General features: G+C 36.2%; 1 protein-coding gene across 1 annotated transcript in view; it reads left to right on the top strand.

Moving 5' to 3' along the window:
• Positions 1 to 16320, top strand: part of LOC122816166 (protein disulfide-isomerase A2-like) — a 209249-nt gene that overhangs the window by 57140 nt on the left and 135789 nt on the right. Inside the window, exon 3 of the mRNA XM_044088919.1 lies at positions 3651 to 3784. Within this exon, the coding sequence (XP_043944854.1) occupies positions 3651 to 3784 (134 nt within the window). The remainder of the gene's footprint in view (positions 1 to 3650; positions 3785 to 16320) is intronic.

Here is a 16320-nt window from a genome sequence, read left to right as displayed (position 1 = left end):
ATTGACCATAATATGAAATTCAACATACACATATCACAGACAATAAAAAAAGTTCACAAAAAATAGTAACCCTGTACAGAAATCATAACTTTCTAAACAAATCTTCAAAGGCTACTATAGCAAGTACCCGTCTTATCTCTATGCTACTATACAACTCTCAAATCCTCACAAATATTAAGAAATCTGACCTAGAAAAACACAAAACTTGCTATAATAAAATCACAAAGTTTGCTACAGAATCAAATTTCAGATTCCATCATTGTTTGACTTTAAAACAACTATCTTGGCTCGAACTACCAAGTCTACTTGCTTATAATCAACTCACCTTCACCCACTGAATACTAAATCATCCAGAAAAAATACCAGTACCTCAAAATCTACTAATACACTTCTCCAATAACACGGAATTACAGTCCACTAACAAATCCTTCTTAAATATACCCTAGCAACAATGCAGCTGGAGTTTCACTTTACTCAAACTGCATAGCCAAAACTTAGAATTCCCTGCCATTAAATATCAGAACAACTACTAACACTTCCAACTTTAAAAAAACTTCTCAAATCACACCTATCTGAATCCTGGACCTGTTGTTGCATAAAACCTGATTAGGAAATAGCTGTCTTAAGGCAGCACAAAGAACACAACCAGTTATTTTTGTATTTGAATAGTATAACCTACTAAGCATATGTATACCTAACTTGCTTGTTTTTTTTTACCTTCAATCACAGTCCTACTATTCTTTATATTCCTACCTAGACTATATGATTGTATTAGTGAAGTGTATAAGATGTATTTTTAATTTTATGCTTGTATCTGAGATTGAACCAACATTTGTATCTGTATACTCTATATGTATTGTGCTGTTAGTTATAAACATGGAGCTTCAGTCCCCAGGCCTCCTCTGAAAAGGGCATTTTGTCCAGTTAGACTTTCCCCATAAACAAATGTAAAATAAATAAATACTAAAGTTTTGATTTTTCACTTTATTTATTGCATATTGGAACACTGTCTTGGGATCATAATAAAATAGTGATCCCCAATTAACCAGAACTCATAATATTGCAAAACAAAATGTAGAGTGTAAAATAGTGCATAAACATCAATGACCTTAGCAGATTTTGTACTCTGTGTTACCAGTTCTGCCATTTATTGAAGTGCAGCTCAACTCTCTTAATACTGCAGTAAAAACTGATCCTCTTCCTGTCTGCAGACTGAGTTGATGCCCACACTGCCCCCTAAAACCATCCTATTGACTGACTTTCATATTAAAGGTAAATTGTATGCTTATATTGTAAAATGCTCTGTTCTACCTCAAAATGTGGATTTCCAAAGAACATGATTGTTGTCATCAGTGAAGTATCTTTTTCTATCAAGTTACCTGCTTTTCTTACACATTAGTAGAATATATTAGTTTTAATTATAGGTCCTTGATGACCTGTTAATTGCTGTATTTACAAGCTAAACACTATTATTGTCATAAATATAACATTATTAATAATTACAAGCAGAAAGCTGAAAGTCACATGGGGGAATATAAAACATTTTATGTCATCTTTATGACAGATGGCTGACTCTTATCACAGCTTTTACTTTAAGGTGATAAAATGATACAGGTAACAGAAAGAAAAACACTTAAATGTAAATATACTTTTTTTAATTTCTGAAAAGCACATCTATCTGACTACACTATGGGCAGTCACGGTGGTGCAGTGGTTAGCGTTGTCATGTCACAGCAAGAGGCTCTCTGGTTTGATCCTTGGCTGGGGTGCCTTCTGTGCAGAGTCTGCATGTCCTCCCTGTGATCATGTGGGTTTCCTCCGGGTGCTCTGGTTTCCTCCCACATCCCAAAGACATGCTGTAGTTAGATTGGACACTCATAATTGGCCCTAGGCATGAGTGCGTGCATGTGTGTGCCTTCTGTGGAAGGTTGGGAGCCGGTCTGGCAACTCAACACCATAAAACTCTACTGCCAATCATGAGCAGACAGGTGATCCGCTGTGGCAACCCCTAACTGGGAAAAGCCGAAAGAAGAAGACTTCTATTTGAGTACACTATCATTTTAAACAAATCACATACAGCTGATAGTTGCAGATGCCACATTAAAACAACACACAGATGATGCCAAATATTGAAAGACAACAGATTTAAATTAGTTCATTTAAAAGTTCTCTGTAGTAGAAAAAAATTGGGAATGGTATGAATATTACTAACATTATGTGGGATATTCAGAAAAGCTTTGAGAGCTTATTTGTTTTTTATACTTGCTGTCATAGAATGTGGCTAGAACTACATCTCAAATACCTGCTTTTAAGTGTAAAAATGGGTATTTAAGATGGGTAACTAGGTATTTTAGCCACATATCATAACTGTCATCTGTGTGTCAGTGTGAGCCTCACTGATGGCAAGGGTCACACATATTAACTTCATCCATCCATCCTCAAGCTCTATTTCCCATTTTGCACATGGGGTCGGGGTGTCACTTCCACAGTGACAATCATCTCAAGCCGAGGTTTACACTGCCGGGTGACTAGTCCTGCCACTGTAGTTCATTCATACCACTTACTCACACACACACATTCTCAGCTACGACCACTTTAGAGTGTCTAATCCACCTACTGCATGTCTTTGAAATGTAGGAGGAAATCGGAGCACCCAGAGGAAACCCACATGACTTGAAGGAGGACATGAAGACTGCACAACAACACTAACTACTGCACAACTGCAGCCACCCTCTTAACTTTGTCCTCTTAACTTCAGCCTCTTAACTTCATCATAACAAGTTTATTTTCTTTTCTCAGTTTTGAAGCACATATTGACCACATGCTGTTGTATACAAAATGGATATTCTGCACATTGTTCTTGCTATATACATGCTGTGTATACATTGTACATATAGCAAAAACCCACGAATGGGAGTGGGCGTCACAGGTTTTCCCCATGGCTGGCTTGATTTGATCAGAAGGACAAAGTCTGAGTGATGAAATGAAGCCAACCATGGGTAAATCCTGTGATAACCACATCCCAGTGTGGGCAATTGCTATTATACAGTGACATTATTGCAGAAAGAATTTGCTTAACTTTCTTAAATAATATCTTTGTATAACAGTTGTGATGTAATGCTCTTCCATGTTCTTCCTTGTTTACTTTTGTACTGCGCATGCGTTTGGGACTTGCATTTCCACACTTGCACAGTATGTCAGTACAAAGCAAGAGAAGCAACAGAGAAGAGAGAATCTCCATTGCTTGCTGTTTTTTGTATTTTTTTTAACTGATCAGATTTTCTGAGGGACAGTGTAGAAGTACAAGACAAATCAGGTACATTTGTGATTCTTTAGTTTTGTAGAATGTACATGATTCTTGTATTTTGCTCTGTACCTCAGCATTTACCAATAGAAAGTCCAGCTGTTCAATGGTACTTCAGTAGCCAGACATATTTCTATTAGTTTATGCTAAATTTACAGTAGGCATGCTGGTCGGGCTGTCCAATCAGCATGCTTGTTTCTGAGTAGTAATGAGCAGTTATTGTATAAGTCACATTAGACAGAACTGCACAGTGTGCTCATTGTGTTGATTAAATATTTGCCATTTCAAATTGTTTGACACTGAAAGTCCTAATGGACTTACTAAATAGTTTATCTGTTTTTCTTAGGAAAAAGAAATGCGAAAGGTGTAGTCCACTGGCTAAAGAGAAGAACAAGTCCCAGTACTACTGTACTAGACAGTGTGGTGCAGGCAGAAGAACTTATCAATTCCAAAGACATTGTTGTAGTTGGTTTCTTCAAGGTAAGCGGCTAGCATCATATGCTAAATCCCTTGCAGTTACAGTAATGGAAGGCATCTAATTGTAACACTCCCAACATAACATCACATGATGGTTTATTCATTGGAGACTTACTGTAATCTCTGTGTTACATACACTTTAAAGGCCAACTATAGTAGCATTTTTGGGTCTATATTAATTCATCAAAAACTAATTCCAGCGAATGGCTGTTCATTGAACACAAACCAGCAAAAGGCTGTTCATCAAACATTCACTTCAGCAAACATTTTTCTAAAGGAAGGGAATTAATTGTCCCCCACGCCAACCGTAACACAACCTACATTATATCAAATCCACCAAGGTGGGGGGGAGCTGCTCCCCACTACTTATATATACCAACTCCGAGATTGCAATACAGTGGGGAAAAGGGCAAATTTTATAATGCTGGCCAACTAACTCCTGCCCCTTTAATAAAAGAATTCACTGAAGCGAACATCCAACAAATGTCCATTTGCTGGTTTGTGTTCGATGAACGGCCATTCACTGGAATTAGTTTTGACAAATTAATATAGAAACACATTTTTTGGTACACTGAACAACAGTTACCTTTGGAACTGAAAAGAGATAGGAAGAACCAACTTGGCTGATCTGAAAGTCAATTTTAGAACTGCTGATTGCCAGATCTATGCTCCTTAATTTTTATTTGTTGATCATACCTTCATAACTTTACTAATCTTCAATTTTCTAAGCCTGCATATTAAAAATACATTATCTTTGTGATCCCACCTTGTCCAATACCAATGGGAGAGGGAATTCTCCACAGTGGATATGAAATTTACCATATGTTCATATATTGCAGTGTTATATAGCCTCCCTCCCAGATCTTCAGCTCCAACTTTCTGTGGCATATCTTTGGCTTTCTGCTCATGGACTGTGGCTCTGCAGAGTGCATAATCTTCAATCTATATGACCAGGGAAGTGGGTGAAGAGGAGATCAGGTTGTAACAGTACAGTAATGCTCAACATTTTTTACCCTTCTCTGTCTCTCCTCTCTCTGTGTCTCTCTCTCTCTCTCTCTCTCTCTCTCTCTCTCTCTCTCTCTCTCTCTCTCTCTCTCTCTCTCTCTCTCTCTCTCTCTCACTCTCTCTCACTCTCTCTCTCTCTGTCTCTCTCTGTCTCTCTCTCATCAAATATTGTCTCTACCATTTCTCCAAGCATCTACTTTATGCTTACATGCTACAGTTTGATGATAAATCGTGAAATGCACTTAGACATATGGCTTTACTTGGTGGTACAATGTGTATTTTCTGCTCATACATGATTTTTGGTCTCAGAAAAAGAGAGTTAAAATTTATATTATTAGTTATATGATGCTTTACAACATCTCTAAAAAGGAGTCAATGAGCACTCAGGCATGACTTGTATACAATGATATGAGTAATTGTTGAAATACAAAAATAATTATTTAAAGATAAGACAGAATGTTTGATGAGCAGTGACTATAAACCACACACCACACACCGCTGACCACAGATATCACTCCATGCATCAATTATACTATGTTTTTATAAAAAAAATCCACAGGGATAGGAAGCCACTCATTCCTTTAATACGCCTATGGGGGTCATACGTACTTCCTAAAACCATTATAATATCCCTGTTCACTGCAAACCTATCAAGTACATCCTGGTTATCAAAACTGTAGTGGGTTATCCTCTGCTTGTATCTACTTTCTTAGTCGGTGAGTGTCGCTGGGTGCAAGCAGTTTTGACTTGACCAAAACAAGCAGCTCACACCATGAAATGACAACTAGCTAGCAGCAAGTAACATCATTTTCACAGATTGCAAAGTACATAGGTGTGGCAAGACTCCCCTTTATACAGTGTATCTGCAGATGGTGCGGAAAAGTAGGAAAATTTAAATATGAATTACAAATAGATGAAATAATGCTTCATTAGCATATGCTGGGTTACATAATTTCTCATTTATATCTCATTCTGATTTCAGTTGCTTATGCTTATTTGCTGCCATTGCACGCTAGCGTAACTGACCTTTATGAATCACGGTTTTGCTGTTATCATTAACAGGCAGAGCAGCTAGCCTTAACATGTTTGTGTAATGACTATGAGTACCTCTCTAATAGTCGCTATTGTATTATGGACTGGCTTAAAAAGATATTTATACATATATACACATTTTAAACAAACTAGTTGTATGATATAAATCCTTGAAATTGTATGTTGGAATCTTCAGTGGGGATACTGATTTTAGGTACTAACTATGTTTCATTACAATCTGTCACAAACACACTACTGCTGTGGCATATAAGTAAAATCCTGTAGTATTTTTCATAGTATATCTGTTTTTTAATTTACGTTTTTGTATTCTTTGATTTACATATTACTGTTTCAGTGTAAGATCGACAGTGCTGATTGTTGTATCATCTTGACTGGTCTGTGTTTACAGATCACCACTCTACCCATCATGGTGGCAAATTCAGTTTAAGTGATTGTTGAATGGGTGTTACACTTTTGCACTAGACCTTATATTTTACCACCACTAAGAAGATTCTATTTAGTCATATAGTTTTTTTTTTTTGCTTTGTTTTTTTATATCTATTTATCGAAGCAGTTATTAATTTCAGATTGAATAAAAGTGTTCGAGGGTGAATTTATAGACAAAAAGAGATGTGTCAAAAGGGCATGAAGACAGTAAAATGTTATAAGGACATGTGTTAGGGATAAACAGCAAACATCATGAAACACATAATAAGAAAGTTAGAGAGAAGGAGCGAGAGAATTTTCACAAAAGACAGACTTGTAAAACTCAGCTGTTTTGGACAAACATTCTCTTTTGTTTTATTGTTACATTTTGAGAACAATTAATATTTCAGTACAGAAAGGATTTATTCCAAATATGTTATATGAACAATAACTTGTTTTAATGAAATACTTATTAGAACACTTAAATTCTTTATAAGGAAGTGAAAAATAAAAAAAATATATTAGTTTAAACATTTGGCCATAGAAAGCTTTATTAGAGCATGTTTCCCCAAACTGCTTTAAGACATAGCGACACTCCTGGGAAGAAACAGCAGGTGACATCTAAACAAGAAAACTATTTCAGTGGTAGTTTCCAGACTAACAGCACAAGCCTTCCACTTAACATCTTTTTTTTTTTCAGTAAATGTTAAAAAAAAATTGTACCTGAAAACTTAATTAACTTCACAAGTGCCAGGTATCACAGTCATGGTGGAATTGGTGTTCTATTGGAATTCTATTCTATTCTATTGGAATTCTATTAATCTGCTTCTCATTGATAAGGCTACAACCTATCCATCTTTTCTCAGCGCAATCCTGAGCTGGGAAGTTTTATCCTTAAAAAAATTAGGAGAAAAGGATGCCAACTTTTCAAAACGATGCAGAAAATGTGACACACTGGCTTTAGTAGCAAAATATGATACAAAACAATAGAAACAACTAAAATTTTAGAGTGTGATACAGTGATGCAATGGTTATCAACAGAGGTGGATCATGGTCAGATGGAGCCATAGGCAGAGTAAGGGGCCAGCTCACCCCCACCGCAGCCATTCCAGTGTCTTATTACTTGACTGACTCTCCCCATTTACCATAAACACTGTTCGAACCTGTCAGAGTGCATAGTATTTTCTTCTTTGCTTTTACAATGATTACAGAGATGATTTAAGACCTTTTATAGCACAAACACTGATGGCAATTTAGTAAACAAAACAGTATCACATTGAAAACAAACTTAGCATGAACAACAGCACAAATCTCTTCTAGTGAAAATTTCATTAATTGAAAAGGCATTGAAACTCACATTCATTTAAAAATGCATCTGGCCAGTGATGGATTATATGTATATTTATAGTCACAGACATGAGCACTAGTCTAGCTAAGCCAGATTAAAGGCTGTTTAAAAATGACCAGATTAGAGCATAAGGTACTTTTATGCACCCAGGGCCCCTCACCTGCAGTTATAGCTATTTTATTGACTGTATACATCCCTTATTGTTATGAAGAAATAAATTGCATGTACTTTATTTGTTACTTTAGATAAACTACATGAAATTGTGTAATGATCACAGTCATCATACCATAATATCCAGCCATGTGTAGCACAGTTTAAAAAGAAGTGTATTTAATAAGAGCATACAAAATATTAACCACTTGATAACATATCCTAAGTCAACATGCACAATCTCTGCAGAAGTAAAAGTCATCTGAATAATTCCACATTAAAGAGAACTATTACTAAGGCAGTTGCTGCTGGCAAACAACTTCACATTTCAGAGTTTCCTCTGCTAATGCAGTGCCTCTTGTCATTGAAGAATAAATTGCCTATGCTGCGTTAAAAAAAATGTATGTGCTTCTGATATTGCCATAACCTTTCCTGAACTACATCAGCTGTTTAATAGGGAATGGCTGGCAATTAATGACAACAGGGTCATAGCTGTTAGGCATGAAGTCATGGATACCATTAAGGAATCTAGCCCAAATTCCCAATAGCTTCAGAGCACTGTCTGGTTAAGTGACTTGCTTGATGTCATTCAGTAGGTAAATGAAAGTGGAAGGATTCAAAACCTGCATCCCTGCTGCAGGAAGCAACTCGTTAACAAGTTGGAGATTTAGTCCTCTATGCTAACTGCCAGAGTAACAGTTTTTAACTAAATGCTGAAGGCCTTTAAAATCTAATCTTGTAGAGAAGACTGTACCACAGTAATATACAGCAATGACTACATAACAGATTCTGAAGATCTGATGGATCTGATCATCATTACAAATAAAGCAGACGATATGACCTGACAGATATCAATCCCCTTGCAGTTGCTGGAGGCTAAAAAGAAGGTACTGTAAAAAATGCATTGCTAAAATGTAGCGTGTTTTGAATATAATGCACAATACATGCCTATTAGTGAATTAATTCATTCTTTACTGCAATGAATAAAGTAAAATAGTTAAAGACAATATCTGTCATACAAAAATGAGCAATATTACTGCATACAACATACTGTTTTTTGGATAGGGGCTTTGCAGGATGCCTACATCTCATTTTTGACTTCCCTATGTCTTCTCTGTCATCAAGAATAGCTAACCCCTTAGACATTGCTCGGTACAGGTCTGACTTACTTAAAGAAATGCTAATAAAGCTGTATTCTTGCAGCATACATCTTCATGGTCAAAACAGCCAAATCATTGACAAATGGGGCACTATACATGGTAAAGAACCAGCCCCCCCCCCTCCCAGCCAGACCAGTATCCGATTACTTGGCCATTTCTTCTCAATTACAGCAAACACTATTGAAACCTGTCAGTTTATGTGACATTTTCTTCTTTACTTGTACAGTTGTCACAGATATTTGTATATTTGGATTTTATTTAAAACTCTTATTTCAGATTTTACAGAAAAAAACTTTGACAGCCATTTTCTAAACAAAACAAAACACCCTCGCATTGAAAACAGGGTTAGTATGAGAAGCAGTAACCTTCTCTTCCCCTTCAAACTCACATTTAGTGAAAATGCACCTGGCAACCCATTAAACTATAAAGCATGTGCTGAGATTCATACTCAAGTAGCACATAGTAATGTAGCTATTAGCTTCTATTTGAAGAAATTCAAAAGACAAATATATAATGCATTAGCTAAAAGCCTGGAACAACCCACGGGACACAAGTGTTCCTTTTCAGGAGCAGCCCAGGAATACTGTTTGATGAAGTAACTTGGCAGAGTCACATAGAAGACAAATGAAAGCTGAGGGAATCAAACTATGTACTACAGGAAGCAGCTCTTTAACAGATCACACCCTTACTCATCTGCACTAAGTGCTAGACAAAATGTTGTAGCCCAAACACACTGCATTTAACACATGTGCTTGCAACAAGTTAAATAAAAGTTTATTCATATTTAAAATATTAACATTAAACTGATATGCTTCATGTTGTTAAACATATTTCTAACTGAATAATAAATCCACTGTGAATATTCCACAGAATAAAGAAACAAAGGATCACATCCAAAGAACAAGTTTCATATGATGATGCTCCTGTTTACTATAATCAATTTCCTTACTTTACACCATAACTACTCTGGTTCATGGGTATGTTTTTATGTTTGCAGTCCAGGGGACCATTGAAGAGCCTACCCCAAATTTCCAGTTGCCCCAAATCACTGACTGATTAAGTGACTTGCTCAAGGACCAGGCAAAGCATATATATAAGGCAGATAAAAGCAGACTACTCTAAATCACTTTAAAAAGTTAACAGAGCAACAAATTTTGCACCAGCATGTATTGTATGACCACATAACTATGAAGCTCTTTGACTGATTTTGATAGACTGTAATCCTCAGTGAACTATCACAAAAGAAAAATAAATAAATTAGAGGAGGCCTGGTGCACACGTGTATGTGAATGTGCATGCACACACATACACATGCACACACAAATAAACACACACAAGGACACCCAGTCTTTGTTTCTGTAATGTAATACAAGTGAGTGCACACAGTAACATCAGTTTTATCAATGGCTCACAAGAAAATAACTTGGTGTAAGACTGTGCTGCAAAAAGATTTCACATTTCCAGGTTGCTCTGTGTATAAGGCTGTGCTGCAAAAGCTTCTCTGAATTCGGTGCCATCTGTGTAGAGACTGCATGTCCATTCTGTGCCCTCCTTGGCTGTTGCTGGATGTTCTAGTTTCACCTCACATGCAAAGACAAATATTTCAGATTGCTTTTAGATGTATATGTAGTGCATGCATCGATGTATTATGTTTTGATAGTCTGTTCTCCCACCCAGGATGACTGAGATAGTCTGTTAAAACCCTGCAAAATGTATTAAATATAATGCAAATATATAATCTCCTTCTATTTATCCTTATTGAGTGCTAGGAAATAATCTGACTCCCCCATGGCCTTAAAAAGGATAAAGTCTTTATCAAAAATAAATTAATACACTTCTACAGTAAAGAGCTTTTATTTCAGTAATAAAGTAAGAATAAGTACTTTTATTTTGGCTGAAGGTGTGACAACCTAGTGACCTTAAAGAAGCATACATTTTCTGCTTTTCACATAAGCACACAGATACGCACAAAGACATTTTATATCTATCTATCTATATATATATATATATATATATATATATATATATATATATGTGTGTGGGCGTGTGTGTGTGTGTGTGTGTGTGTGTGTGTGTGTGTGTGTGTGTGTGTGTGTACAGATATATATATATATATATATATATATATATATATATATATATATATATATATATATACACATGAGTTTATGTTACTTTATCGAGTTTTTGGAAACTTGAACTTCATATGGTCGAGACCATATTCGACTTTCTAAAAACTCAAACAAAACAAAATCACAAAAATTTACATTTTTGCAGGGGGCAAAACTCCTGCATCCCACATAACTTCTGCAAATTATATGTACCAAATCCAAGATCACACTACTGTGGGGAAAATGGTAAATTCCCCATTCCTACTGTACTGTGATCTCCATACAAATGCTTCAAGTTTTTTGAAAGATATTGTCTCATCCATATGAATTTCAAATTCAAACTTCGAATACTCAATAATCGGACATAACCCATATATATCTATATCTATCTGTATCTACATATATATATATATATATATATATATATATATATGTCTGTATAGATATATGTGGTTCACCTCCAAAACATTAAAAGAACAAAATGCTAAAAGTACAAAATGTTGGAACCTGTTTTATGTGGGGGCGATCTACCCTGCACTCCCAACATACCCTCCTAATTATTTATACCAACTACAGGATCACACAACAGTGGAGAAAGAGTAAATTTCATTTTCAACATTTTGTACTTTCAACATTTTCTGCCTTCAACATTTTGTTCTTTCAATGATTTGGAAGGGAGCCATATATATATATATATATATATATATATATATATATATATATATATGTGTGTGTGTATGTGTGTATGTACAGATAGTTTTAGTATTAGGTTCCCTGAACTTCACCAGTGATACACTCATAGGTTTATAGGTACTTACTGGGCAATCTTAAGGCTAGTCCTGCATTCCTATGGTAATTCCTATGGTAATTATTAGTCTTTATATTTTGAATTTGACTTTCCAAAAACAGGCTGCAGAGGTGTGAATCTCCAAGGACTTAGCCACCCAAGTGCATGTTGTGTACTTACATGTACAATACTGGCATGTTTGAAAAGATCTGGTTCAAGCAGTGCATTGTAGGCCAGATAGATGCATCTCTATGTAGCCTTTAAGGAAGTAAATGATGAGGATTCGAACAGTTCAAGTCTTCCTGCCCTTTAATTTTTCTAACATCTTTTCATGTCGTTTGAGGTTGTTTTTTTCACTTGCTGGAAAATATATTAAATATAATGTCTCCTTTGGTATTATCCACACCATAATCTACAAAAACTAGAATGACTCAGAGGTATTTTAACAAGACAATTAATGGGTTTAAGACTCTTGATTATTTCAGCACACTAAAACACTACAGATGTACTCATTTGTTACAGCGTAGTTAGGGAAGATCTGTATTTAAATGTATTAGCAATGAAAATTACTTCACTCATAGGAACTCACATATCAAGTAATAGTAATATGTATTATAAAACAGAAACTATGGTAGGCTTTTGATATTTGAAAGAATGCATTCCTATTGATAATGTATTCATTTTCTGAACTGAGAAAGTAGATTGTGGAATACTCTTCCAGCTCATATCTGCTAATACAGTAAATATTTTTAGAGTAAACCTGACAAGCTGGATGGTATTATAGGATCATAGGGTCATAGGTGTGTACTAGGCTAATGACCCTGGAACCTTTACAAGCCTAGCCCATAGGATTACCCTGGCATTGTATACATTCTATGATTTTTTTTTTAAACAAGAAACATCTTTATTGAACCATCACTTACAACACAGGCAATCATACATTTATATAAAGGAAAACAAACCACACCAACAAAATCCAAGTTGCAAGCATTTTACATCACAAACCATACTGATACACTCCCAGTTGCAAACATTATACATCACTAATAATCTACCCAATCAAATTCAGTCAAACATTACATATCTCATTTAAGTCCTGCATTCTTTAAACCTCATTCCCATTTTTTCCTATGTAGATCGTTCTTACCCTTTGCAAAGATCTCATTCCCAGTTGTTTTATCTCTGTGACTATATTCACTACTTCTAGTAAAGCTGGTTTACATTTTGGCTTCCATTTTCTGGTAATTGCATTTTTGGCAGCCATCATAAAGGCCTTACTATGTCTAGGCACTTTCGAATCTGTATCATAGCTCAGAAAAATCATCTCCCTCATCACACCAATGTGCCCGCCCATCATCTCCAAGAGTGTATCCCGCAGGGAATCCTTAAAGTCCACAAACTCATAGCACTCCCAGAAAATATGTTCCCAATTATCTCTTTCCTTCCCGTCACACCTCCAACATTTGCTGTCTAACTGAGGAAAAATTCTGTGGAGTATACTTAGGGTATAAACATATCTATGTAAACAATTTGAAGCAAAAATCCTAAATTTTCTAGATTTTGTTGTATATTTGGGAGACATACATATATCCTTCCATTGTTTCTTTCTGAATTGGTTATCCAGTCTCTCTTCCCAATCCTTTCTATCCTCCTCTGATTGATTCTTATAGTTATCATGCAATATTTTATATGATGTGCTAATTATTTTTTTTATGGCAGTTTCTGTTCTAGATTCTACTAAAAACTGTACCCCTGCTGGTTTTTTGTTTAGGACTCCCTATTTCTTTCATTTAGGACCCCCTATTTCAATGGTATTCTAAGATTTAAACCAAAATCACAAGGGTGAAAGTACCCTGATAACCCCCTTAAGAAGTTTAAAACTTATGACCCTGAAACACTGAACCTGACAGGTTATCTGGTTATGTGAAACATGAGTTTTAATTTTATTTAATTAAGTAGTTTACTTATCTGTACTTTTCTAAAGAATGCATTCCATTGTCCCTAAAGTACTCTGACAAGTATATTTCCTTATTGCAAGGTTTGCACAACATTTATTTTTCTGCAGGTACAATCTCTGTGTCCTTCACATAGATAATCAGATATTATATTCATAGTATTCCCTTTCACATTTCACATGTAAATAAAAATGCTAAAATTCAATTTGGAACTGTATTTAGAATGTTGTTGTGAGAAGCAGAAATTAAGTACCTTTGTAGGGTAAATGGATTCATTGTTCAAGAATAAGTCTGGATCTCAGCAGTGTAGAAGGACCTCGGAGTGAGGTTACAGCTCCTTCATGTTAAGAGGAACTTAAGGGGGTTTTGTTAGTTTGTCCACTGAGCACCTCCCAGAAGGTGCACCAGATGCAGCCCACATAGAGTAAGATGTGGGACAGACCCAAGTCACATTGGAGACTGCATAAACTTCTCAACTTATGAGGCAGTACCTAAAGAACTCACAGGTTGAAAGTGATGATGGCAGCAATGAAGACTGTACCCTATGGCAATGTATATTTATTATTATTTGATAACTGGGTAGGTGGGCTGGTTTTGTGCCAGTGTATAAGAATAAATGGGACATTCAAAGCTGTTGACAACACAGAGGTATCAAACTCCTGTCACACGGCATGAAAGTTCTAGAGAGGATGATTGTTCTTTGGTAGAGCTACAGTCCATAATGTCATTGATTACATTTACAGCTCCTTCCAAGCTTTAAATTATGTCAACTACAACTCTTTTGAAAGACTTCTGTATCATGTGAAATGTCAAATGGTATCTCAGAGATCTGTAGCTGTCTAATGATGTGTTAAATGAACATAGCTTAAAGCTTGCTTAATGTAATTTGTCTGTCAACATACCTGCTTATCTAGCACTGAGAAGAATTTTTGCATTAGAAATTGTGTGAACCAGTTCAAGTGTACATAGTGGATAATGCTTCCTACAATCTATCTGCTACGGTTTTGTGAATCTATACAGATTCTGACTTTGGCTTGTTTTAGAGCAGTTGCTATTTTGTTAATACATTCTGTAGGCTCAGTCTGCTTAATAATCACACTTTGCTGCTCCATATTTTTATGCAGGTACCCTATGTGGTGGAGACATCACTGCTACAGCTTCTGGGAACAATTTAATGCAGTATTTTATTTTCAAGCAATATAAACTCAAACAAATCCCTTGCTTGAACATTAGTCTTAGTTTCCATAAATTGCATATCTGTTTCTGCATCTACAGTCATGCTAATAGAACATTTTTGTAAAATTCTTCTTATTAAATTCAAGATTTTCTTTGTATAATTCATAATTGTCCCTTTTCATATTCTGTCTCTGCAAATATGTAAATTTCCCTGTCTTGCACTCTGTATTGCCCGTTGAAGTCATACTCGTCTAGAGCTTGCATTTTTATTACCATTTTTGAATGCATAGTTTGAACTACCTTAATCATTTCCATAGAAAAACATGTCTCTTCACTATATAAATTGACTTGCCTTAACTGAGATTACAGAGTTACTGCTTGGAAAAAAGCAGTCCATACACCATATTTTATAGACCTCTTTCATGTTCATATTAAGGCAACAGTAGACATGAATTGTTATTTAACATACAGTTTAGAGTTAAATGTTGGAATGTAGTCTTAGTTCCTGAGATTCAGAAAGGCTTACCTGAAAGTGCAAGCCTTAACCTCAAGAGAGAGCCAGAGCAATTCACAGAGCAATCTCCTGCTACGATTTTCCACTGTTGATGGCTGTAGTATAGATAATGGTCCTGCTTGAAAGGCTACATGCGCACATGGAAGTCCAAGGCAGTGGCTAATGGTAATTAGCACTCTGCTGTCTTCAAAACATAGTGGCAGCGCTGTGTTAACTCAACAGAGCATGTTTCTGCTGAATTATTTATTTATTCATTTTTTGCAGAAAAGAGAACGTATACATCTTTTGATGGTGTATGTCAATTCATCCCTGTAGAACTGGTCAAAACTACAGGAAGGTATAGCAGTACTGTGTGTGTGTGTGTGTGTGTGTGTGTGTGTGTGTGTGTGTGTGTGTGTGTGTGTGTGTGCGCCCATTGGTGTGCGCGTGTGTGTGTGTGTGTGTGTGTGTGTGTGTGTGTGTGTGTGTGTGTGTGTGTGTGTGTGTGTGTGTGTGTGTGTGTGTTTCTACGTGTATGTGTGTGGATCTGTGTCTATGCCTGTTTCTAGGGGCATGAATGTGACTGACTGCATGTGTATGCATATGTCTGGGTGATCGTATTATGGAAAGTTAGTATACAAAGCCAGCTTATGTGTGTGCGCGTGCACGTACGAGCGCGCGCGCGTGTGTGTGTGTGTGTGTGCTTGTATGTGTGTGCGTGCGCGAGTGATCATGAGTATGACTGTGTCAATGAATGGTGTCATGACCATGAATCTGTCAGTACCTGCTTATTTGTGGTGGTGGTAGTGAACGTGTGTATGTCTGTGTGAATGTGCACATGCTCCAATGCTGGATAGTGCCACTATTATACATAGTTTAGTAGGGAGAACACAAGC

This window comes from Protopterus annectens, chromosome 12.part0 (genome assembly GCF_019279795.1).
Source record: "Protopterus annectens isolate FY-2018-M chromosome 12.part0, PAN1.0, whole genome shotgun sequence".
Lineage (NCBI taxonomy): Eukaryota > Metazoa > Chordata > Ceratodontiformes > Protopteridae > Protopterus > Protopterus annectens.
Note: the sequence above shows the minus strand (reverse complement) of the source record. Positions and strands in the feature narration are given on the sequence as shown.